Source organism: Pseudophryne corroboree, chromosome 9 (assembly GCF_028390025.1).
Source record: "Pseudophryne corroboree isolate aPseCor3 chromosome 9, aPseCor3.hap2, whole genome shotgun sequence".
Classification (NCBI taxonomy): Eukaryota; Metazoa; Chordata; class Amphibia; order Anura; family Myobatrachidae; genus Pseudophryne; species Pseudophryne corroboree.
In genome coordinates this window covers 344345879-344372176 of record NC_086452.1, presented here as the reverse complement: position 1 = coordinate 344372176, position 26298 = coordinate 344345879, and the positions used below count along the sequence as shown (strand labels likewise).

General features: G+C 44.2%; 1 protein-coding gene and 1 long non-coding RNA gene across 3 annotated transcripts in view; one reads left to right on the top strand and one right to left on the bottom strand.

Moving 5' to 3' along the window:
* Nucleotides 1-25223, bottom strand: part of LOC134958200 (uncharacterized) — a 60095-nt gene extending 34872 nt beyond the window's left edge. Inside the window, exon 1 of the long non-coding RNA XR_010186904.1 lies at nt 25106-25223. This is a non-coding gene — a long non-coding RNA (uncharacterized LOC134958200). The remainder of the gene's footprint in view (nt 1-25105) is intronic.
* The window catches only part of STAB1 (stabilin 1), a 605861-nt gene that overhangs the window by 221375 nt on the left and 358188 nt on the right, over nt 1-26298 (top strand). For both annotated transcript variants that reach the window (XM_063940632.1, XM_063940633.1), the window contains 7 exons: nt 6594-6780; nt 8533-8626; nt 8894-9052; nt 18424-18519; nt 18637-18732; nt 22306-22353; nt 25911-26035. In XM_063940632.1, coding sequence (XP_063796702.1) covers nt 6594-6780; nt 8533-8626; nt 8894-9052; nt 18424-18519; nt 18637-18732; nt 22306-22353; nt 25911-26035 — 805 coding nt within the window. The remainder of the gene's footprint in view (nt 1-6593; nt 6781-8532; nt 8627-8893; nt 9053-18423; nt 18520-18636; nt 18733-22305; nt 22354-25910; nt 26036-26298) is intronic.

Below are 26298 nucleotides of genomic sequence, written 5' to 3'. Positions count from 1 at the left end.
TTATAAAAAAAAAAAGTACAGTATATGGAGGACCGAGAAAAAGTATTCAGTCCTGCGAAGGACACATGCTAGTTTTCAATTTTTCGAAGCTTTAAGGGTTTTAGCATATACTGTAATAGTGAAGCAAATATACTATTACCCATGTAATAAGCCATTAATATACTGCTTGCAAAGTTTATCAAGTCTGATAACGTATGTGAGCAAACAACAATGCTCCTGAACAAAAATGATTGTTCAGGCAATTAGTTTAATTCCGTTTGCTTTAACCAATTTTGGGCGGTATCCTATGACCCGCGGTAACTGGTGTGCTGCGGGCTATCCATTTAGCCTCGATAAGTCGGCAGGAGGAGCAGCTTATCGGGGATTTTGTTTCCCCTGCCACAGACAGGCAAAACTAAATCCCCGAAATCAGCCCTGTTTTCTCTGGGACCACCAAAAACACGCAGGTTTCACTGAACCTGTGTGTTTTCGGGAGGATACGTATGTTTTTACGGGTGATCCTAATTGCATAGCCTACAAAAAACATCGGGAAAAAGTGCGAAAAATCAATGTGTTACCGTGGCTAATAGGATACCGCCCTTTGTCTGAATTAGTGATTTTGTCTTTTTTCCTGCATTTGGGAGCAATCAGCCGATTGTTGTTTGTTCCCATACATTACCATGTAATAAACTGGTTGAAAATAAGATTTTAAACCTACCGGTAAATATTTTTCTCCTAGTCCGTAGAGGATGCTGGGGACTCCGTAAGGAACATGGGGAATAGACGGGCTCCGCAGGAGACATGGGCACTAAAAAGAACTTTAGATATGGGTGTGCACTGGCTCCTCCCTCTATGCCCCTCCTCCAGACCTCAGTTAGAGAAACTGTGCCCAGAGGAGACGGACAGTACGAGGAAAGGATTTTTGTTAATCTAAGGGCAAGAATCATACCAGCCCACACCATCCACACCGTATAACCTGGAATATACGTACCAGTTCACAGTATGAAACAAAACAGCATCAGCCAAGGACTGATCCTAACTGTAACATAACCCTTATGTAAGCAAAAACTATATACAAGTCTTGCAGAAGATAGTCCGCACTGGGACGGGCGACCAGCATCCTCTACGGACTAGGAGAAAAAGATTTACCGGTAGGTTTAAAATCTTATTTTCTGTTACGTCCTAGAGGATGCTGGGGACTCCGTAAGGACCATGGGGATTATACCAAAGCTCCAAAACGGGCTGGAGAGTGCGGATGACTCTGCAGCACCGATTGAGCAAACATGAGGTCCTCGTCAGCCAGGGTATCAAACTTGTAGAACTTAGCAAAGGTGTTTGAACCCGACCAAGTAGCAGCTCAGCACAGCTGTAATGCCGAGACACCTCGGGCAGCCGCCCAAGAAGAGCCCACCTTCCTAGTGGAATGGGCCTTTACAGAATTTGGTAACGGCAATCCAGCCGTAGAATGAGCCTGCTGAATCGTGTTACAGATCCAGCGAGCAATAGTCTGCTTCGAAGCAGGAGCGCCAACCTTGTCGGCCGCGTACAGGACAAACTGTTTTCCTAACCCGAGCCGTTCTGGCCACATAAATTTTCAACACCCTGACCACATCAAGGGACTCGGAATCCTCCCAGTCCCGCGTAGCCACAGGCACCACAATAGGCTGGTTCATATGAAAAGATGAAACCACCTTGGGCAAATTCCACTCTATCCACATGGAAAATCAGATAGGGGCTTTTGTGAGATAAAGCCGCCAAGTCCGACACTCGCCTAGCTGATGCCAAGGCCAACAACATGACCACTTTCCAAGTGAGATACTTTAATTCCACCGTTTTAAGTGGTTCAAACCAGTGAGACTTAAGGAACCGCAACACCAGGTTAAGGTCCCAGGGTGCCACTGGAGGCACAAAAGGAGGCTGGATATGCAGCACTCCCTTCACAAAAGTCTGTACTTCTGGGAGAGAAGCCAATTCCTTCTGAAAGAAAACGGATAGGGCCGAAATCTGAACCTTAATGGAGCCTAACTTTAGGCCCAAATTCACTCCAGTCTGTAGGAAGTGAAGGAAACGGCCCAGATAGAATTCTTCCGGAGGAGCACTCCTGGACTCACACCAAGATACATACTTCCGCCATATACGGTGATAATGTTTTGCTGTCACGTCCTTCCTAGCCTTTATCAGAGTAGGAATGACCTCATCCGGAATGCCGTTTTCCGCTAGGATCCAGCGTTCAACCGCCATGCCATCAAACGCAGCCGCGGTAAGTCTTGGAACAGACAGGGCCCCTGTTGTAACAAGTCCTCTCTGAGAGGAAAAGGCCACGGATCTTCTGTGAGCATTTCCTGCAGATCCGGATACCAGGCCCTTCGCGGCCAATCTGGAACAATGAGAATTGTCCGTACTCCTCTTCATCTTATGATTCTCAATATCTTGGATATGAGAGGAAGAGGAGGAAACACATAGACCGACTGGAACACCCACGGTGTCACCAGGGCATCTACCGCCACCGCCTGAGGGTCCCTTGACCTGGCGCAATACCTCGGTAGTTTCTTGTTGAGGTGTGACGCCATCATGTCTATCTGTGGCAGTCCCCACTGACTTGCAATCTCTGCGAAGACTTCCTGATGAAGTCCCCACTCTCCTGGATGTAGATCGTGTCTGCTGAGGAGGTCTGCTTCCCAGTTGTCCACTCCCGGAATGAAGACTGCTGTCAGAGTGCTTACATGATTTTCCGCCCAGCGAAGAATCCTTGCTGCTCTGCTCTTTGTTCCGCCTTGGCGGTTTACATGAGCCACTGCGGTGATGTTGTCTGACTGAATCAGAACCGGGAGGTCGCGAAGCAACTGCTCCGCTTGACGAAGGCTGTTGTATATGGCCCTCAACTCCAGGACGTTGATCGCATGGAACCTGCTGAATGGAATGGCCTCGTAAGACACTACCATCTTCCCCAGAACTCGAGTGCAGTGATGCACCGACACCCTTTTTGGCTTCAACAGGTCCCTGACCAAATTCATGAGTTCTTGGGCCTTTTCCATCAGAAGATAAACCCTTTTCTGGTCTGTATCCAGAATCATGCCTAAGAAAGGCAAACGAGTCGTGGGAACCAACTGTGACTTCGGGATATTGAGAATCTAGCCGTGCTGTTGCAACACCTTCAGGGAAAGTGACACTCTGTTCAGCAACTGCTCTCTTGATCTCGCTTTTATTAGGAGATCGTCCAAGTACGGGATAATTGTGACACCCTGCTTGTGCAGGAGTACCATCATTTCCGCCAATACCTTGGTGAAAATCCTGGGGGCCGTGGAAAGCCCAAACGGCAACGTCTGAAATTGGTAATGACAATCCTGTACAGCAAATCTCAGGAATGCCTGATAAGGTGGATGCATCCTTTATGTCCAGGGACACCATATAATCCCCCCCTTCCAGACTGGCGATGACCGCTTGAGTGATTCCATCTTGAACTTGAACCTTTTTAAGTAAAGGTTTAAGGATTTTAAATTTAAAATGTGTCTGACCGAACCGTCCGGTTTCGGGACTACAAACAGGGTCGAGTAATACCCCATCCCCTGCTGAAGCAGGGGAACTTTGACCACCACTTGCTGAAGACACAATTTTTGAATTGCATTTAAAACTATCTCCCTCTCTGGGGGAGAAGCCGGTAGGGCCGATTTTAAAAATCGGCGAGGATGCACCTCTTCGAATTCCAGCTTGTAACCCTGGGAAACAATTTCTATTGCCCAGGGATCCACCTGTGAGTGAACCCAGACGTGGCTGAAAAGTCGAAGATGTGCCCCCACTGGGGTGGACTTCCTCAGCGGAGCCCCAGCGTCATGCGGTGGATTTTGTAGAGGCCGGGGAGGACTTCTGCTCCTGGGAACTAGCCGTGGTTGGCAGCTTTTTCCCCCTGCCCTTACCTCTGGCAAGAAAGGAAGATCCCCGTACTCTCTTGGGTTTATGCGACCGAAAGGACTGCATCTGATAATGTGGCGTTTTCTTAGGCTGTGAGGAAACATAAGGCAAAAAAGTTGATTTACCTGCCATAGCTGTGGAAACTAGGTCTGTGAGACCTACCCCAAACAATTCCTCACCCTTGTAAGGTAAAACCTCCATATGCCTCTTCGAGTCGGCATCACCCGTCCATTGTCGGGTCCATAGGGCTCGTCTAGCAAAAATCGCCATAGCGTTGGCTCTGGAACCCAGTAGGCCAACGTCCCTCTGAGCATCTCTCATATAGAAGACAGCATCTTTGATATGACCCAGGGTCAATAAAATGGTTTCCTTATCCAGCGTATCTATATCAGCCGATAAGGTATCTGTCCACGCTGCTACAGCGCTACAAACCCAAGCCGACGCTATCGCCGGTCTGAGTAAGGTACCCGTATGTGTGTAAATTGACTTCAAGGCATGTCTCTTGCCTGCGATCAGCAGGATCCTTGAGGGTTGCCGTGTCTTGAGATGGCAGCGCCACCTTTTTGGATAAGCGTGTCAACGCTTTGTCCACCCTTGGGGAGGATTCCCACTGTATCCTGTCCTTAGCCGGGAAGGATACACCATAAGAATCCTTTTGGGAATCTGCAGTTTTTTGTCTGGAGATTCCCAAGCCTTTTCAAATAGCTCGTTCAGCTCATGAGATGGGGAAAAGGTTACCTCAGGTTTCTTTTCCTTATACATGCGCACCCTCGTGTCAGGGACAGAGGGGTCATCTGTGATATGCAACACATCTTTTATTGCAATAATCATATAATGAATACTTTTAGCCAATTTGTCTGCAACTTTGCATCATCGTAGTCGACACTGGAGTCAGAATCCGTGTCGGTATCAGTGTCTACTATTTGGGATAGTGGGCGCTTCTGAGACCCAGAAGGTCCCTGCGACATAGTGAAAGGCAGGGTTTGACTCCCTGTACCTTCCCTGGACTCTGCTTTGTCCAACCTTTTGTGTAATAAATTCACATTTCTATTTAAAACATTCCACATATCCAACCAGTCAGGTGTCGGCGTTGGCGACAGGGACACCACACTCATTTGCTCCACCTCCTCCCTAGAAGAGCCTTCCGCTTCAGACATGCCGACACACGCGTACCGACACCCCACACACTCCGGGAATTCTCTATCTGGAGACAGTTCCCCCACAAGGCCCTTAGGAGAGACAGAGAGAGAGAGTATGCCAGCACACACCCAGCGCCAATGACCCTGGAAAATATACCCAGATAGCGCTTTTATTATATTATATTCACTGCGCCAAATTATGTGCCACCCCCCCCCTTCTTTAAAACCCTCTGTCACCGTGTTCAGCAGGGGAGAGTCCGGGGAGCCAGCTTCTCAGCGGTGTGCTGTGGAGAAAATGGCGCTGGTGAGTGCTGAGGGATCAAGCTCCGCCTCCCAGCGGCGGGCTTCAGTCCCGCTCGATTCTGTTTAAAAACTGGCGGGTGATCTCTACTATACAGTGCAGAGGCTGAATATATACTCTTTTTGCCAGTCCCAGAGGTTTAAATTGCTGCCCAGGGCGCCCCCCCTGCGCCCTGCACCCTTACAGTGCCTGCCGTGTGTGTCTCGTGTGGGAGCAATGGCGCGCAGCGTTACCGCTGCGCGTTACCTCAGTGAAGATCTGAAGTCTTCTGCCGCCTCTGAAGTCTTCTATCTTCACATACTCACCCGGCTTCTATCTTCCGGCTCGGTGAGGAGGACGGCGGCGCGGCTCCGGGACGAACAGCTAGGAGGACCTGCGTTCCGACTCCCTCTGGAGCTAATGGTGTCCAGTAGCCTAAGAAGCAGAGCCTAGCATTTAAGAAGGTCTGCTTCTCTCCCCTCAGTCCCTCGCTGCAGGGAGCCTGTTGCCAGCAGGCTCCCTGAAAATGAAAAACCTAACAAAAATTATTTCTTTCAGGAAACTCAGGAGAGCTCTCTGTAATGCACCCAGTCTTCTCTGGGCACAGTATCAAACTGAGGTCTGGAGGAGGGGCATAGAGGGAGGAGCCAGTGCACACCCATATCTAAAGTTCTTTTTAGTGCCCATGTCTCCTGCGGAGCCCGTCTATTCCCCATGGTCCTTACGGGGTCCCCAGCATCCTCTAGGACGTAAGAGAAATGATAATGTTTAGATGTGTTGCCAGCCTAATAGGCCCAACACACTGGCGGATATGCCGCCGAGGTGCCTGACGGCCGATACGGCGGGGAGTGTCAACCTGCCCCATAGTCCTGCATGCTAATATGGACGAGATTTCCATATTGGCTGGCATGTATAAACAACCCGGCACCAATGATGAACGAGTGCGGGGCCACGCATCGTTCATCATTGGTGCATTCACACTGAAAGATATGAATGATATCTCATTCATTAATGAACGAGATCGTTCATATCTTTCAGTGTAATCGCTAAGTGTATAGGGCCCAGTAGTGTCATTCTATGGTTCCGTCAATACTTTGTGGCTTAGTGACACAAAATTGAACTTCAATCTAATGCAATTCCAGAATCTGCAAAAAAAAGAGGAAAAGGTGTTGGAATTTTTGTCTGATTTTTTTTACCCTAATTTATGGATCATAGTATCTAACATGTTTATGTGTGTATGTAAATATATATATATATACTGTATGTTGTATTGGGAATTTTATTAGATTGCAGGTGTGTACATGGGATTTGTGATAACCGAAGTGGGAGTCGTGGGGTTTGCCAGGGCGGCCGCTGCAAAGAAGGCTACATTGGAGAATTTTGTGACCAGCGATCAGAGTCTTGTGGTCCATTAAACGTGACACAATATTGTCATCTAAATGCAGTCTGTGTATCTACGGGTAACATCACAAGGTAATGTCTGAAGACAGTTTTAAAGGTGATGTTTCATTACAACAAATGTTTAACCTGTGGCGGCGGGATGCAGTTAAAATGCTGGCTGTCGGGATCACACCGTTCAGGATACCAACGCTGAAATCCTGACAGCCGACAATGCTGCCAGCCAGAATCCCAGTGAACCAGGGCTATTCACACTCGTGGATGTCCACGACACCCATCGAGAGGTAATGGAACCTGTGGCGAGCGCAGCGATTCACCGAGTCCGTAGCGTGGTGAGTGCAGCAGCCCGCAAGGGGACTCTTAGCGCTCGCCCTGCTGCTGGCATTCTGGCGGGCGGGATGCCACTTACGGAATATTGACCGCTGGTATTACGTATGTAATCCCCTGTAACAGTGTACCTCCAATTTCAGGATAGATAGATAGATAGGTTATCTTGCTAGGGTTACTTAGTTCTTGTATACAGTATATGCATACCCAACCACTAGCTGAACTACGCGGCCAATTAGATCACCAACATTTTTGGGGCAGCTAAAACAGCGAATGAGTGACATCATTCATTTAGTGTTGTTATTTTGCCTGTGGCATCCAAGCACTTGGTACCCTGGGAATTTAAATTAAGCAGCCTTTGTATCCCCATTGGAAATGGATTGCATTTGATTATTTCAATTTTAACGTGCTATGCACTTGTCGTCGTCCCCCCTCTCCCACCTATAGGCTTAGCGTAGTGCTGAACTGTGACATTCCCCTTCCGCGCCTGTAGTTGTAACGCTGCTGCTGCACCATTCTTCCACAAGTCATTTAGTGTGGCATTCACACTATAGTTGTATGACGGGAGACATTAATAACATTTACTGGAGAAATACTTCAAATGAAGTCAGAGACAGATGTGGGGCATTGAGAGCTATCTATGGCCCATGGGAACACTCTAAATTGCCAACATCTGTTAACATCTGATATTTGTACTGATATTTACTGACACGTGGTTTTTTTTCTACAATTTTACCATTAGGGGATTAATCATCATCACTATAATGGCCCATTACACATGCAGATATTTTATGTAACGGCCATTCATCATTAGCGGCCCGATAGTTTTTCAGAGTTTGCCTGCGAGAGCAAATGCCATCTACAGGTGGCACTTCTTCTTCGAGACCTTCTTAAGGGAAGCGGATCCCTGCACCGCCTTTTCACTGTCTAAGCAGCGGCTCTGTGCATGCATGACCTAAAGTCACAGATGCACAGAAGCCAGCAACCGGGGCGGTAAGTAACACTGCTATGAAAGTAGAAAAGCAGCTCTCCCCGCCCTGGAGCAATGCTGAATTCCTCCAAGGATATGTGTCACCCGACACAGCTTGCAGGCCCCCGATGATGAATAGGCCCCTTAGTTAAAGCAGTACCAGGAAGGCAATAAATGGGCCATGCCTACAGTATCTTAAATTCGTTATTTGGTAAATACTTACATCACTATAGTCATATCCATAAAGTGGTAAATGGTTACTGACATCTGTTTTTTCTTGTCGATGGATGAAAATTTTACTTAATTTTTACTAACTGACAATATATTTTCTGCCGCTTATGTATGGATCATATATACAGTAGTATCAGCAGGAAAATGCCCCTTGATAATTATATTATCCAACAATGCAGGGTTAGTGTAAGATTATCCAGGTAATGATGTCATTGTCCATTGTGTATTTCTATCATATGACAAACATAATCTTACTGGTACACGGCTCTTATATCGTCAGCTTTGGACGTGTCTTTCAGCTGTCAGTGTGAGAATGAATATGAAGGGGATGGGATTTTCTGTCAGCCTGTGGATGAATGCAGCACACCAGAACGAGGGGGGTGTTCAGAGAATGTAAGTACAGATTGCTAGTTTGCTACCAAATAAAGTTTCAGATTTTAGACAGGTCACTTAAACAGCTAAACCCAAATTGACCCAGCCTAATCCAGGATGGTTCATCTCGCAAATAAGCTTTAGGCCCTTAAAATAGAGAAATTTTGAACAAGTTCTAATAATGTGTATCTCTATTGTGGGTATCACGTTGGCAATTTAGACTTGATTTCTGCCTGGCATAGTCAAGCATATGAGCAGTTATTGTTCATAATTAATTTTTCTTTTCAGGCCATTTGCACCATTGCACCAACAGGGGGCATCACATGCCAATGTAATCCTGGCTGGGCCGGTGATGGTATCGAATGTTTACCTATCGACAACTGTGCCCTGGAAAATAGAGGAGACTGCGATGTTAATGCCGACTGCAACTTTATCCAGCCTGGGATGGTAACTTGCATGCTTGGCATGACTGCTGAATATTCTATACAGCTAATTTTTAATTGTACTTCTCTATATACTGCATCTCATCATAACAGTATAATACGCTACAGCTTTCCATTCTGAACTGTTCTCTTGATGGGGTTGGGGCTGCGAGACTGGCACCAGGATCCCAGCCGCAGAATGCCAGCAAGGGAAGGGGGGTGGGTGTGCAGGCGAAACGAAGCAAAGCCACTTGCTAGCTCGCTGCACTCGCCACAGGTTCTATTCCCACTCTATGGGTGTCGTGGACAACCATGAGTGGGAGTAGTCCCTTCTAGTCAGCATGCCGACCGTCGGTATTGTCAGGGTTCGGGATGCAAGGGGAGTTATAACTACATCCCCTCCTGATGTCATATATCACTTTGCTTTTCCTTTAATGCATTACCACCTTGCACAGGAAGATGAATGTGTGTGGTCCTCTGTCAAAGTCATAGGCCCACTATCTTTTATCTACTGACAAAGTGCAATATAGACAAAGTAGGATAATCAGTAACCTATCATTCTGTAGCGCCGGTACAGCATTAGTAGCAGAAACAATTAGGCTATATTCCCTTGTTATAGGTTACTTGTTGTGAGTCTATAAAAATGATGTATTGGTGACAAAACATAACAGGAAACTTATCAAGAGCTGAATATATGTGACTTTCAGGGAAAATTGTCTATAGACTACAATCCTCATTAGTCATTGCAACCATGTATTCAATAACAGCACTAAACACTATGGGGTTTATTTACTAAGCAACAGTTGTTCACAGCTGCCATTTTTCCAGCGATTTTGCCCTGGTGATTTAACGTATCCATTATTAAAGGCAAAACATGTTGGGCTTTTCCTTTAATAAATCAACGCTCTAAATCACAGAATATTAGGGGTTTTGAAAAACCACTGCTTAATAAATTGACCCATATCTGTGACATCACCACGCTTGTGGTAGCCTGGTTACATCAGCTACTATTTAAATCCCGCTTAAAGTTAACAGATGCAGAGAAGGTTACACCACGTAAATGGAGTTTGAAGTGGATCAGGGTAGGCCAGACAGTTCCAAGGCAGCTAAGAAATTTGTTACCCATAGCAACGAACAAGGTCTGATTCCGATTTGTAAGCAAAAGCCTACACAGCTGTGATTTTTCAGGCACTGCAAAGGTACCTTGTTGCACAGTCTAGTTGCGTGAACATCGGCATTGTATACAAATCTGAATCAGGCCCTTAAACAATATTACGCCACAAGAAGTCGGTAGTGTTGTCTATTCTAAAATAAAGTTTACACGTGTTGTGGTGTTTTGAAAGCTATGTTTGCACTTTATATATTTAATGCAAGCTATGGGGTCTATTTATTATAGGTTATGTTGTGGACAAGGGCTCTGATAAGAAGTCATGAACCTAAAGTGATCATTTACATGATTACCTATTTCTGGATTCAGACTAGGCTGAGCTATTGCTATAGTTTGTCTGATCTGCAGATTATTTAACCACTTAACAGGCATGGTCAGCAGCCAGGTGTACATTACCTGAATTGCACTACCCCCACTCTCCGGAGGCTCTGCCTTCCCTTGCCTCCTTTGTGCCTTTGGGGACTGATCATCAGTCTCCACTGACACACGTTTTGCTACGCTCTGCATGGGGAAGGGGGGGAGTATGTACCGGGGGTGGGGGTGGGGCAAATATAACTAGTGGGGGTGGGGGAGGTGAAGATAAGTATTTCAATTATTCTGGAGGGGGGAGGGGAGGTTGAAATATTAATAAAAAAAATATACCCTGGTCACAGGCTTTTAATGTGGAGGTTATAAAACTTAGTGTTTTTTTTTTTTTTGCTACTATTATTAGGATTTGAGACCAGTGGGGTGTCTCCTGCCAGTGGGGGGGATGGGTGGAAATGTATTTTATAATGGGGGCCTATGGACACGGAGGGACGACGGGTTCCAGAACATCCCCTAGATATATATATATATATATATATAAAAAAAATATATATATATATATATATATATATATATATATCATACCTTGCTGCTCCGGCACTCCCCGTATCCACTGGGGAATATAACTTGCTCCGGTGCCTTCCTCCGTGGAGGGTTGTAAGTTAGCCCACCAATAATACTGGATCACAAAAAGAAGCGGCACTCAGAGTCTGTGATGAAATCTTGTAATGGTGAAAGAACAATCAACGTTTCGGGGACCAGTTCCCCTTCTTCAGGATAATTGTGAACATGCCATAACACACATATAAATACTAAACAGAAGTACTTACCCCCCACACTTCACCCTATCACCTGGCATCTCCTCTGGTCCCGCCGCCGTCCTCGCCGCCCATCGCCGCCCATCGCCGCGACCGGAAGTGACGTTTGCCGCAACCGGAAGTGACATTGCGGGAGTGTGACGCGTTGCCAAGGAGATGCTACCAATCCACAATAAACCACTCGTGTATACCACAAAACATGATGCTGTGCAAAATCGAGACTGGTTACAAATTAGTGCAAATCTTTCATAAAGTGCTATAGTCACATATAAAAACAACATGTTTATACACATATCTTCACCAAATAGCCACTACAAATAAATAATGCAAATCCTGTCTAGCCCAATCCTGTCTGATATCCACCATATATGTACCATGTAATTTAATTTATTAATTTATGTTAAAACTGGCATCGTAGCTTCTTCTAACGAGTCAGTCTTGAAGAAAGGGAATACTTTTAATAATATACCCATGAGTCTGTGTACAACAACTGGAACCTAGTGGATCTCAGACTCATACCCCTCGCTTCTGCAGCGATTTAAAGAAAATTGATGAGCCCTAAATTCTCATTTAAACCCCCTGGTTTAAGGGTTTGCAATCTGTGTATCCACATAGATTCTAGCTGTAGAAGTTTTTTGCCCCTATTTCCACCCCGGGGAGATTCTGGTACATGATCAATGATCCGATGTTTAAATGTCGCCATGCTGTGTCTAAACTCCACGAAATGTTTGGCCACCGGTTGTTCACCGCTGCCCGCCACCAAATCATTTCTGATGGCTTGTCTATGCTGTGCCATTCGTACCTTAAACTGGCACTCAGTCTTGCCGATATAATATCGGCCACAAGGGCACATGATGGCATATATAACAAATTTACTGCTGCATGTTAGGGGCCACCTGATCTTAAAACTTTTTCCTGAAAAAGGATGGGAAATGCTATCCCCTGGGGACATGTGGGCACAGGTCGTGCAGCCCGTGCATTTGTAGCACCCATTTTTTCTACTCAGAAAATGCTGAGTGGGGGCCACTTTAAGCTTAGACATGTCTGTTTTAACCAGGATGTCTTTAATGCTGCGTCCCTTAGAATAACTTGGCATAATGCGTTTGTTTTTAAAAACTGCTAGATCAGGATCCGACGTCACTATGGGCCACCATCCTCGTAGCCTATTCTTAACCTGTCCACTATTCACATCGTATGAACTCACCCATGGGATACATCTAGAGGTATCCTTAGGTGGTACAGGGAGAATCGTGTCTTCTCTTCTCTTGGCTGTTGCCTTTTTACGTGCCTGATGTATCCTGAAGAAGGGGAACTGGTCCCCGAAACGTTGATTGTTCTTTCACCATTACAAGATTTCATCACAGACTCTGAGTGCCGCTTCTTTTTGTGATCCAGTATTATTGGTGGGCTAACTTACAACCCTCCACGGAGGAAGGCACCGGAGCAAGTTATATTCCCCAGTGGATACGGGGAGTGCCGGAGCAGCAAGGTACGATATTTGGATACCCACTTGTTTGGTTACAGTGGGTTCCCTAGCTCAAGGCACCCCATAGAAACTTTTAAAAGGAAATACATTATCTCCAGGACATTTGCACTTTAAGCACCTGAGCACTGCATAGGGAGGCTGCGCGCTAAGCAGCCCCTAGCTCATTTCATATATTTTTTGCACTAATTGAGATCGTCACAAGTGAGGATTAAATTGGGAAGTGGAGCACTTTAATGACTTGCAGCTGTTTTGCACAGATCTAATTCTTATAGCACTAGCACTTTTGGTACATGCAGTATGGCTGTCCCTGTGCCGGATCACAATGATTTTACATCTTTTTTACTACACTGTGACACATATGAAACGCTGAGCTTCTCTGACTTGGAGGCTGAGGCGATTTTGCACAAAGAACCAGCTTTCAATGAAAGCACTGTGACAACAAATGATGAAGCTTTCAAAACTTTATTACGACTCAAAAAGAGGGAAATTGATTTCCAATACCATGGACGGACATTATCGGACTATTACCGTGCCAAGCAATTACCACGAGGGTTTAGGGTACACAATGTGCCCACCATTGGGCGGTATAGCATGGAGTTTTGCAAGAAGTGGGTGTCAGTGCTAAATAAGTGCTCAATGGACTTAATACTGTTGGTAGTAGAAGAGTCCAATAAAGAGTGTGAGAAGACCAAATCTTTGATAACAAGTTTTGAACAGGAACATATCGAGCTGTTGGCGTCCAATGAGTCCAAGCAATGGATGGACAAATTAAAAGAACAAGTAGAAACATACAGGACCAACCTGATCAAATTCAAGAAGGAGAAGCTCAGCAAAGTTCAGATGGATTATGCACATCATAGGGTGTATCCATGGCTGGGTAACTCCTCCAACAACACCAGACCCAGGCCATTCGTGGGCAGGAGGGATAGGAGAGGCATGGTCCCGAACACCACCTCAGCTAGTGACTCAGATGATTCCCAAGCGTCCAGATCGGTCTCCTCTCAACGTGAGACCCCTTTAGAGCCAAGAACCCGTGCAGGGTTGGCCGCACGGGGACGAAACGATCCTATACGAGGCGAGGGGGACAAAACAAGCGGCAAAAACAGACCGAAAGCACCAAAAACGAAGAAACGGTAATTTTCAATCTTTCACCAACACCACTGACACCCGCTGAGATGAGAGTCCTTAACAAGGGTTTATCCTACGTCCCGACTAATTTTGGAAATTAATTCAACCAGAAAGTCAATCACTATAAATTGCACCGCACTTTAAAGTTAAAGGAATTTTACAGCAAGCAACCCCCTCAACAAGCGAAGGCACCGCTACCACAGAGAGTATTACAACTGGGCCCTAAGTCTCGGTTTGACCCGATCTCGCACAACGCATCATTAAAGACGTTTCACAGAATGCTGGAAACTCCCGATAAAAAGACTGGGACACGTAAGTTTCATAATTCACAGCATGAAGAAAGAGGTGCGCTGAAGGCTTTGAGTAAAAGAAAGGACATAGTGATCCGCGGAGCGGATAAGAGTGGCTCTGTAGTGGTCCAAAGCACCACAGACTATACTAAAGAATGTTTAAGATTACTTAGTGATGATAACACATATTGTAAATTGACAAAAGATCCGTCACAGGCCTTTAAGGTGGAGTTAAATCAGCTTTTAGAGCAGGCTAAAGCGGAGGGTATCATCAATGCAGATGTGGTAGCAAGGCTAGGTCCTGATTTTCCAGTAACACCTATTTTTTACACGATTCCCAAAATTCACAAAGACGCGGAGAGACCTCCTGGTAGACCCATTATTTCTGCCAGGGGGTCTCTGTGCGAACCAATGGCGATTTATTTGGATTGTTACCTGCAACCTTGCATACAAGGCACAAGTACACATCTCAAAGATTCCAGTACATTACTAAGGAAATTTCACTCCATTGAACAGGTACCGACTGACACGACGCTGGTGACCATTGACGTCACCAGCCTATATACTTGCATACCACACCAACAGGGTTTGAATGCAGTAAGAGGTTTAATTACGGGGAATACACTGTATACCGGGCCAGATATAGATTTTTTCATGGAGTTATTACAGTTTACCCTATCTCACAATTTTTTTATTTTTGATGGGCAATACTACATACAACGAACGGGGTGTGCCATGGGATCTTCCGTGGCACCCTCGTTCGCTAATGCCTTTATGTGGGAGGTAGAACGCCAACTGTTTTTTACTAATGTCACGATATCCAGCAGGTTATTCCTTTACTATCGTTATATAGACGACATACTAATCTTTTGGCGTGGTGACATACAGGATTTAATATCTGTGATTGATGGGCACAATGCTACAGATAGCCCAGTGAAATTCACGATGTGTTGGAGCCAAGATGAGATGTGTTACTTAGACATTCTGATTAAACTACACGCTGGCAAGATCGATACCTGCTTGTATAAGAAACCCACCGACCGCAACACTGTATTGCGGTATGACAGCTTTCATCCGACATCCACCATTAAGGGCCTGCCATACTCACAATTCTTGAGGGTATGCAGGTCCAATACAGACGAGGTGGTCAGGGACCAACAACTGAACGAAATGGAGGGTAGACTCCGGGATAGGGGTTATCCCCCCAAACTGCTACATCAGGCACGTAAAAAGGCAACAGCCAAGAGAAGAGAAGACACGCTTCTCCCTGTACCACCTAAGGATACCTCTAGATGTATCCCATGGGTGAGTTCATACGATGTGAATAGTGGACAGGTTAAGAATAGGCTACGAGGATGGTGGCCCATAGTGACGTCGGATCCTGATCTAGCAGTTTTTAAAAACAAACGCATTATGCCAAGTTATTCTAAGGGACGCAGCATTAAAGACATCCTGGTTAAAACAGACATGTCTAAGCTTAAAGTGGCCCCCACTCAGCATTTTCTGAGTAGAAAAAATGGGTGCTACAAATGCACGGGCTGCACGACCTGTGCCCACATGTCCCCAGGGGATAGCATTTCCCATCCTTTTTCAGGAAAAAGTTTTAAGATCAGGTGGCCCCTAACATGCAGCAGTAAATTTGTTATATATGCCATCATGTGCCCTTGTGGCCGATATTATATCGGCAAGACTGAGTGCCAGTTTAAGGTACGAATGGCACAGCATAGACAAGCCATCAGAAATGATTTGGCGGCGGGCAGCGGTGAACAACCGGTGGCCAAACATTTCGTGGAGTTTAGACACAGCATGGCGACATTTAAACATCGGATCATTGATCATGTACCAGAATCTCCCCGGGGTGGAAATAGGGGCAAAAAACTTCTACAGCTAGAATCTATGTGGATACACAGATTGCAAACCCTTAAACCAGGGGGTTTAAATGAGAATTTAGGGCTCATCAATTTTCTTTAAATCGCTGCAGAAGCGAGGGGTATGAGATCCACTAGGTTCCAGTTGTTGTACACAGACTCATGGGTATATTATTAAAAGTATTCCCTTTCTTCAAGACTGACTCGTTAGAAGAAGCTACGATGCCAGTTTTAACATAAATTAATAAATTAAATTACATGGTACATATATGGTGGATATCAGACAGGATTGGGCTAGACAGGATTTGCATTATTTATTTGTAGTGACATATGGGATGGGTAGGATACTTTTATTAAGAATTGGCTATTTGGTGAAGATATGTGTATAAACATGTTGTTTTTATATGTGACTATAGCACTTTATGAAAGATTTGCACTAATTTGTAACCAGTCTCGATTTTGCACAGCATCATGTTTTGTGGTATACACGAGTGGTTTATTGTGGATTGGTAGCATCTCCTTGGCAACGCGTCACACTCCCGCAACGTCACTTCCGGTTGCGGCAAACGTCACTTCCGGTCGCGGCGATGGGCGGCGAGGACGGCGGCGGGACCAGAGGAGATGCCAGGTGATAGGGTGAAGTGTGGGGGTAAGTACTTCTGTTTAGTATTTATATGTGTGTGTTATGGCATGTTCACATTTATCCTGAAGAAGGGGAACTGGTCCCCGAAACGTTGATTGTTCTTTCACCATTACAAGATTTCATCACAGACTCTGAGTGCCGCTTCTTTTTGTGATCCTATATATATATATATATATATATATATAAAAAGAAATTCATGATATATTTTAATATTTTATTTAAAATACTTTCTAAACTTTATTAAGTAATAAAAAACCTGTGCGGTTTTGTGTGGGGGGGGGGGGGGAATCATATGTTAAGTGGTTAGGGGCCTAATTCAGCATGGTTCGCTATTCTGAGAATTCTCAAGTTGAGCCATTATTGTATGACTGCGCATGCGTAACGTTCGCATTGCGCATGCATGAGGGGCAATAGCGACAGGAGACTGCGTACAGATTGTAATCGCAATGTAGCTGCTGTTTGACTGAGAGGAAGCCGGCGTTTCTGGGTGGAAACCTGCCATTTTCTGGGTGTGTCAGAAAAAAATACAGGTGTGTTTTTGTGGAGGGTCTCTGATGTCACATTTACTCGGACAGCAAAGATTTACTCAGACAGCAAAGATTCTTCGATGTTCCTGGAGTTGCGTATGCATCTGCGAGTGTATAGCGATATGCGATGCTTGGCAATTTTCATGGGGCATTTTTTCTTCCTGTCGGGGTGGCATCTTTCTACTCACAGACAACTGCAATCTCTCAGAATAACGATCCATGCTAAATTAGGCACTAAGAACACAAATACAGAATGTTAATAAATGCCATTTAATACGGCAAAATGTCAAATGCTTATTGAATAAAAATGCTGATAATAAAAGGCCTGATTGAGAGGTGCACACAGTTGCAGTACAATTGCATGCACAGTCCTTAGTGGACTTGCAAATTGTAATGTTTTGTACACAGAGACGCCCTCTGCTGGCATCTCACATCCGCTGCTCACGTACATTGGGAACCTCGTGTGCAAATCAGTATGACCATGTAACCTCTAAGCAATCCTAAGCTGTCTCAAACGGAGAGGCTCTCCTAAAACACCAGGCCATCTCCAGCTACGCATTAATTTGCAGTAGTTGACTTGACAATGCCCAGAAAATGATCCCAACACACCTGCGTTTTTTCTAGCCACTCCTCCATTACCTCCCCCAGACGCTGACTACCTGTCACTCGCTCACGCATTCGCTAATCATTTGCTGCATGTGTGTAGTGCTGCTTTGGCTCATTCACAGTGGCCAAAAGCCTTCTCCACTGCATCCACCTCTAAATCAGCCCAAAATTTACATCCACAACTAAAAACATAAAAGCAGTTTCTGAACTGACTTTTGTAACAAAACAAAACACAAACAAAAAATTAAGAAATGGTAGTAGCACATTCTCTTTTGCATTACCTGCTTTCTGAGGAAAGCCAGCCACATGGTAGAAAAGAGAAGTGAGGGCAGGTGAGGAATGTCATTGGTCCATTACACACTTTTCCAGAGGTTTTCTCTAACATGTATTATGGTATGTATTGTTTTGTTCCATTATTTTTCCCTAGGGATCATACACTGAGCTTGGAATGACCCCAAATATGGTTCTTTCTAACAAAAGGAAGTTGATTTCAGACTTTAGACTATTTGTGGACTAGGCAACAACATCAAAAAATGTTCTGTCTTTCTTTCAACAGAACGATTGCACTTGCAAGAAAGGATACGTTGGTGATGGGTATATTTGCGACCCAATTAACAGATGTTTAGAAAATAATGGTGGCTGTCACGAACTGGTCAGTAACATCAACTGGAAACGATCTGATATCTGATATGCAGTTGCAATAAGAGAAATCATAGGTTGGAAAAAAGCATACTGTATAATAATTAGTGTACTCTTTCACTTGTCTTAGGCTACGTGCAAGCCAACATCAGGAGGAGAGAGGACATGTACTTGCCTCGAAGTTTTTGAGGGCAATGGCTTAACTTGTTATGGAAATATGTTAATGGTTAGTATAAGGTATTTGTTTCAACTCTACTTTACAATGTGAATCTAGAGCCTAGCAGCAAATTGCAGTATAGAATTTGTACTGAATTATAGTAACCAAGCAGACACTTGCTTTTATTGTTTAACTTGTGTTAAGGCACCCATACATCAGCAGCATATGGCCATTATTTGCTGATTCCCCAACGGCCAGGTCAGGGAATCAGGAATATCAAACATGCTTAAAAATCTTGATTTCCCGATGGATTGGCGGTGTCGGTCGGGACTGGGAATCTCGCACTTAGATGTATGGGGGACGTTAGACACTGCTAGGTAATAGCTTTTTTTCTGATTGGTTGATTTTGCATCTATATCCAACTGAACTGCACTGTGTTAAAAAGACACAAACTAGTAATTTTAGGATGATTTGATCTCAGAAAAAGGGGTGCAGTCAAAAGGTCGACCATGACAATGTCAACAATTTATATAAAATGTTGAAAGTGTCTATTTCTTTAATATTAACCCTGTATTATTCTGACTCTGATAGGTCATCCCCCAGGGAAGATGTTATTTAACAGGACTCTGATTAGAGGTCTCCTCGCTACATGGGGACGACCATCTAAGTTCAATTAATGTAGAAGCCTTAATTTCAGCAGTTAAGTCCACCCTACTTATTAAGAACAACAGGGATACCTCCTTATTTAAGCTTAAAAAGAAGAAGGCAGTCGCTCTCCTTTCTTTTGCTCAGTTGGACCTGTTAACTGAAACTTGGATCGAGCCTCATAAATGGTTTCAGGTTTCTAGATGGCTTCCAAATTTTTTTCTGCTTCTTCTGAGGGATAGGACATGGTGGGAAACTCTACCTTTGGTGGACACTCCCATAGCTCGCCTTGCGTAGGCAACTACTAATCAGCTTCCTGTACTAAAAGATGTTGCTGATAGGAAGATCAGGTCTTTACTGAAGTCTATATTTACGACAGCTGAAACTGATAAGACATGGTGAGAAACTCTACCTTTGGTGGACACTTCCATAGCTCGCCTTGCGTAGGCAACTACTAATCCACTTCCTACACTAAAAGATGTCACTGATAGAAAGATCAGGTCTTTACTGAAGATCAGGTCTTTACGACAGCTTTATGTCCAGCCTTGGCTTCTGCATAGATGAACAAGGCCATGGAGAAATAGGCAGACTCCTTAGGGGAATTCTGCATTCTGGTACTCCCCATTCTGAAATGCTCCTGCTGGTGGTAAACATTATGGGAGATACCTATCTTGGTGAGTCCACAATTAACGCCAGGCCTTTTTGAGCAACAGTGTCTGCATTGACTATCACAGACAGACAAGCATTTTGGGTGCATACTTGGCTGGGAAATACAGAATCCAAATAGGATTTAGAGTCCTTACCCTTCAATGCAAGGTACTCTTCGGCCTGGAGTTGGAAAAAATTATTGTGTCTGTGGCAGCTTCAATGACATCCTTCTTTCAGCTGCACCAAAAGCCAAGGGTCTCTCTTTTTTTCCTCAGGGTAGATCTAAATTTCAACCCCCCTCTCATGTTAAGGTGACCTCTACTAGAGGAGGCTGATCTAGAGATCATTAGGCTTGGATGGGACATTGTCCAAAGCCCATGCTATCTGACAAACAGTCCACAGGACAAGACCAGCCCCCTCCTGGGGATCTCACCATGGGAGACCATCTTCTCAGGTTCTGTGGCAAGTGGATACAGAGAACATTGGAAGTGTTGGTAGGGGGCATAGTACCATGAGAGTATATTTAGGACTTCTTAGTGGCTTCCCCGCTTTGGTTTTCATGATGAGGCTTCCAGTGGATAACAGAAAGTTTTGGCTTTGCCAGAGTCCTTTCGCTCTCTCTTGGCATTAAATATCATTGCCCCTGTTCCCCTCCATCACCATGGGAGGGGTTTTCATTCAAATCTCTTGCTTGTGCAGAAATCGGATCGCTCCTTTTGGTCCATTTTAGACCTCAAGTCTCTGTACAATTACCTCCGAGTACTAAGGTTTAAGATTGAGTCCCTCAAGTCCATCATCTTCACTGTGGAACCAGAAGACATGGCATCTCTAGACATCAGAGAAGTGTACCTACATATTCCAGTCTAACATGGTTTGCAGTACATTCCAATCCTTTTGGGTTTCAGTTTTGGCTTATCCGGTATTCATCAAAGTGATGTCTGCTATGGCTGCAATTCTCTAACAGCTGGCGATCAGGATCATTCCATACCCGGATGACTACCTGATTACTGCAAAGTCTCCAGATGCCTTTACCTCCCACCTTCTTCTGGTGATCCACACACTAGAGTCCCACAGGTGTATTCTAAATCTTACGCAGTCCAGAATGTCCCATCATAGAAAATTGTCCACTTGAGAGTTTTGCTGGGTACACAGACTCAATGGCTCTTTTTTTTTTTTTTTTTACCAGAGAAGATTTTGTATTTACAGTACTTGATCAAATCTCTGTATGGTGTCAGTTCATTTTTACATGTTGGTCCTAGGCAAAATGGAGTTGACTTTCGACATGGTAGAATTTGCTCAATTTCCCTCATGGGTCTCACAGGTCTTCCTTTGTCATATTCCACCATGACTGGGTGGTCTGGGAGGCTAGGATGACCTTTCAACCAAAAGATGTGTCCCATTACCACATCAACCAGGAGATAGTGGTTCCTTTACTACTGAGCAATTAGAATAAGATGCTAGGTCATCCTTATGTTCCTTGGATGTGGTATGGGCTCTTCAGATCCATGTAGATAGGAGTAGTGTTATGCATCATACTTGTTTGTGCTCTGTGGTGTCCATAGGCAGAACTGGCCAGCCTCCAAGCAGATCATTGACTGATGGATCATGGTGGTTATCCACCAGGCTTAAGTATTGGCAGATCAGCTCACTCGATCAGGTCAGTGCGGACCTCCTGGGTGGCTAGGCAAGGTGCTTTTGCTGAGTAGCTCTGAATAGCAGGTGCCTGGTTCTCAGTTCACACCTCTGTGAAATTCTATTATGATGACACCTTCTTAGGCAAAGAGTGTAATGTAAAGCACAGGAGCATATCCTCCCTTAGGAACAGCTTTGGGGCATCCCCAATGTCTCTAGTGTCCCCCATGGATGAAAGAGAAAACAAGATTTATTCACCAAATAAATTATTTTCTCTAGTTCCATTGGCGATATTGGACACCCTCCCTGATGCACCAAACTGTTCTTGAGGTTTTATCCTGACTAAATGCTTTAGGCGATGTGCGTATCTATGTACACAGTTCTCATCTCTTTCCTCCTCTATCCTTTGGGCTTGGATATAAAATTGGCTAGTTAGGACAGGGGTGAGGTGTAAAGGGGGAGGATCCTGTGCTTTCAGACTTTTAACTTTTTAGTGCCCTGACTCCTCAAATGCCATCTATATCCTAATATTTCCATTGTCCCCCAAGGAATCGTAGGAAAGGAGTTACCTAGTAAAAACAAAAATCCTGTTTTCTGTTGTTTTTCATGTCAATACTGGTGCAAACCTCTAACTCTGAAACTAATATTGCTGTTTAGTGGCTAGTTGAAATTGCATTAAATTATTTTTTAACAATTTTTTTTTTTACACCTTTTTAGGAACTGTTGCGGATGCCAGATGTGAACACCTTCAATAATTTCTTAAAGGTATTATTGTGTTCCCACCTATGAAGTTCTGGGGTTAAGGCGAATTTCCATGATATTCATTGTACCATCTAAATTCCAATAATAATATCCTCACCCCATGCTAACAAAAAAACACCCCATTCTGTCTGTGCTATTTCAGTCACCACCTCTCCCTGCTTGCTGAGTATTGCTAACTAACATATTTATGGAGGACATGAGAGCACTCTGTATGTTCCCAACCCTGCCCCATTATTCACTTTAGTAACATTAGTGTCATACTTGCCAACTCAAGAGGTTCCTGAAGAGGAGATACAGCTGATCACTGGGGAAGCGGGGCCAGGTGCTTCTTCTTATTAGACTCTGTCTTGTTGCAGCATAATTCTGTGAATACTGGGTCCATGACCAAGATGACGCAGTTCTCTGAGAATCATGTAACTGTACCCCTGTCCGACCCACTTCACTGGGCAGTATGCAAGTGGGCAACTTATTACTCAGGGATTCTGTGGGAGTCTCCAAAAATGTGTTAGCCTCCAGATGTTCTGTGAGAGTAGGCAAGTGTGACTATTGTCTCTCCATAGAGATCAATGATCTTTATGTGATTATCCATCTCTAATTTGCTCTTCCAAGAATAAATGTAACAGAGATTAAATGAACCCTGTGTACAGATAGCTATTGGTTTGGTGATAAACCATGGCAAGTAATCCAGTCACAAGCCGGTTGAAGCCTTATTCCTATTACTGTGCTAAGTATTTACAGTACTTAATAACAAAAATAGCTTTTGGAAAAGTTATTGCTTACTTGCTTTATAAATTCTATAACAGAACATTTTGTCTTTGTTTATTTGCATGATGACATGGTGTGCCTGTTTAATATGCAGTGTTCCGATTGTTAACTGTTGTTGGTAGACAGCAATAGTTATACAGGTGTATTTGTTATTGCAACCACTATCACAGCTCTAAGTCTTATTATTTATTGCCATGATTTATCAAAAAAAGTGTTAACTTTCCACATCTCTGGTCCAGTCATTGCAGATATGTCAGCTAAAACACACAAAAGAATATAGACCATGCACTTGATCAAATCACCTCCTGTACAGCTAGTGATTTCAGGGGTTACTCAACCCTGAAAGATTAACTATGGGGGTAATTCCAAGTTGATCGCAGCAGGATTTTTGATAGCAATTGGGCAAAACCATGTGCACTGCAGGGGAGGCAGATATAACATGTGTAGAGAGAGTAAGATTTGGGTGGGTTATTTTGTTTCTGTGCAGGGTAAATACTGGCTGCTTTATTTTTACACTGCAAATTAGATTGCAGATTGAACACACCCCACCCAAATCTAAGTCTCTCTGCACATGTTATATCTGCCTCTCCTGCAGTGCACATGGGCCCTCATTCCGAGTTGTTCGCTCGGTATTTTTCATCGCATCGCAATGAAAATCCGCTTAGTACGCATGCGCAATGTTCGCACTGCGACTGCGCCAAGTAACTTTACTATGAAGAAAGTATTTTTACTCACGGCTTTTTCTTCGCTCCGGCGATCGTAATGTGATTGACAGGAAATGGGTGTTACTGGGCGGAAACACGGCGTTTCAGGGGCGTGTGGCTGAAAACGCTACCGTTTCCGGAAAAAACGCAGGAGTGGCCGGGGAAACGGTGGGAGTGCCTGGGCGAATGCTGGGTGTGTTTGTGACGTCAACCAGGAACGACAAGCACTGAAATGATCGCACAGGCAGAGTAAGTCTGGAGCTACTCTGAAACTGCTAAGTAGTTAGTAATCGCAATATTGCGCATACATCGGTCGCAATTTTAAGAAGCTAAGATTCACTCCCAGTAGGCGGCGGCTTAGCGTGTGTAACTCTGCTAAATTCGCCTTGCGACCGATCAACTCGGAATGAGGGCCATGGTTTTGCCCAATTGCTAACAAAAATCCTGCTGCGATCAACTTGGAATTACCCCCTATAGAAAAAAGGAAAAGCAATATTACATCGCACAGGAATTGATAGATTTTACAATGTATTTAAAACATAATCCACATTATCCACCTGCCGGTTTTTACCTACACAATAAAAAGATCATAAGAGCAATTATATATAACAAGCTATTGATCTAGCAGCAGCATATTTGACAACAATAGACTTGCTATTCTGAATCCCATTCATGTACATGGGAATAAAGTGTCTAGTCTTGTAGCAACTATTTGACACAAGTTGTTTTGAAATATGCACTTGTAGCGCGCATCAGACCAAATTAGCACAGTCAGTGGTATAATCACTTAATTTGTCGTCCATCAGAAAGTCCAATATTATGATTAAGTGCACTCATTGAATAGTCTGGCCAGACAAATTGTGTACATAGGTAATCTCACCGCTGTCCACCTTCCTCTGCTGCAAAAAATAGTCCTCCCAGGCTGCTGGTGCCTTATCCTTTTATTGCAGCCTTCACTGGAGAACCATTCGTTTCTTGTGCCTCATATTCCCTCAACAATAATTAACTGCTCCTCAAACTCATTAACTATTTCCGCTTCACAGTAGCAAACTCCTCTAATAAACTAACCCATTTAATAATTACCTTACTAATCCCCATTATTAATTAGCCTCAAGATCATCAAATAATTATATTTATTTATATTAAACTGCTAATTGCATCCCTCCGTCTCGTAAAAAAAACCTTCATCCTAATTAACCCAATTAAATCATTACCCACTTACCCCCCCATTCTTACTATTACCTACCATAAATAGTGCCCAACCACCTCCCCATACTATAACGTACCTATTGGAATTTTTCATCGGTTGCAGCCACACAGCAGCATTCATGAAAGCTGAAAACATTGCTGCTGTCAGTGTGGAGCAGGCGAGGCCATGCAGAGATGGGAGACAAGGGGCATGCAGCTATTACTGCAGGGTAGGGATGGCCATTGGTGACACAACAATGCTTGACATCGATGGTTAAAGCAGAATGAATCATGGATGGTATAAAACTATGGGATTAAGAATGCTCACTCATTTCCTCTGTGCATGCATGGTGCCAGCGGCAGATGATGCTGCTCAGTAGGGATGGCCATCGGTGTGTTCGCAATTGATGGTGAAACTGTGAGTGGCCATTGATGGTCACCAACTATGCTACATGAGACCATCGATAGTTTCACTCATCGATGGTCATCCCTGTTATTTCACTGAATGACTTGCTGGCCAATCACAGCCCAGGGGTGGGACTTTGCAGGTGTCAGGGGCGGGACAATGATCCGAGTCCCGACACTAAAAGAAAAAAAAACATTTGTTTATTCTGTGCCATCATTGGAGAGAAACCATCTGGTTCTCTCCCATCGATGGCAAAAGCATTCAACATCGGCCATAAACCATCAATAATTAGGAATCATCGGTGGTCGATAGCCATCTCTACTGCTCAGTCTCACGCAACATGAATTTGTGCTTCTGATGCTCATTGTGTCAGTAGAGTGCATCTGTGGTGGCTGTAATTCGGGTTCCCCCTAGATGTTACCCTGCCCTCCTCTTAACATCAAAGATGAAATTGTTATCTGATTATAATATGTTTGTTATATTTCCTGATAAAACAGTTTTCGAAATTCAAGATTCCAAACAATGTTACTGCCCTTGTCCCTTCTGAAGCAGCATTTGGAGCGCTTACACAGGAGGATAGACAGTTTTGGTCGAATCCTTACAGGTTCCCTTTTTTTATGAGGTAAAATACTCCTAGTTATGAAACAAATTAATTAATGGGTATGCTATAGTGCAAACAGCCTGTGATTTGCTGTAGCATGACCATCTGTTTTGCCTTTAAACTAACTGGCACTTTTAATTTGCCTTTAAACTAACTTGCACTTTCAATTTACGTTTAAACTAATTGGCACTTTCAATTTGCCTTTAGACCATTTGGCACTTTCAATTTGCGGGTGGCTCCCACAAATTGCGGGCTGTTACATTTGGCCCATACTCTTTTTATCC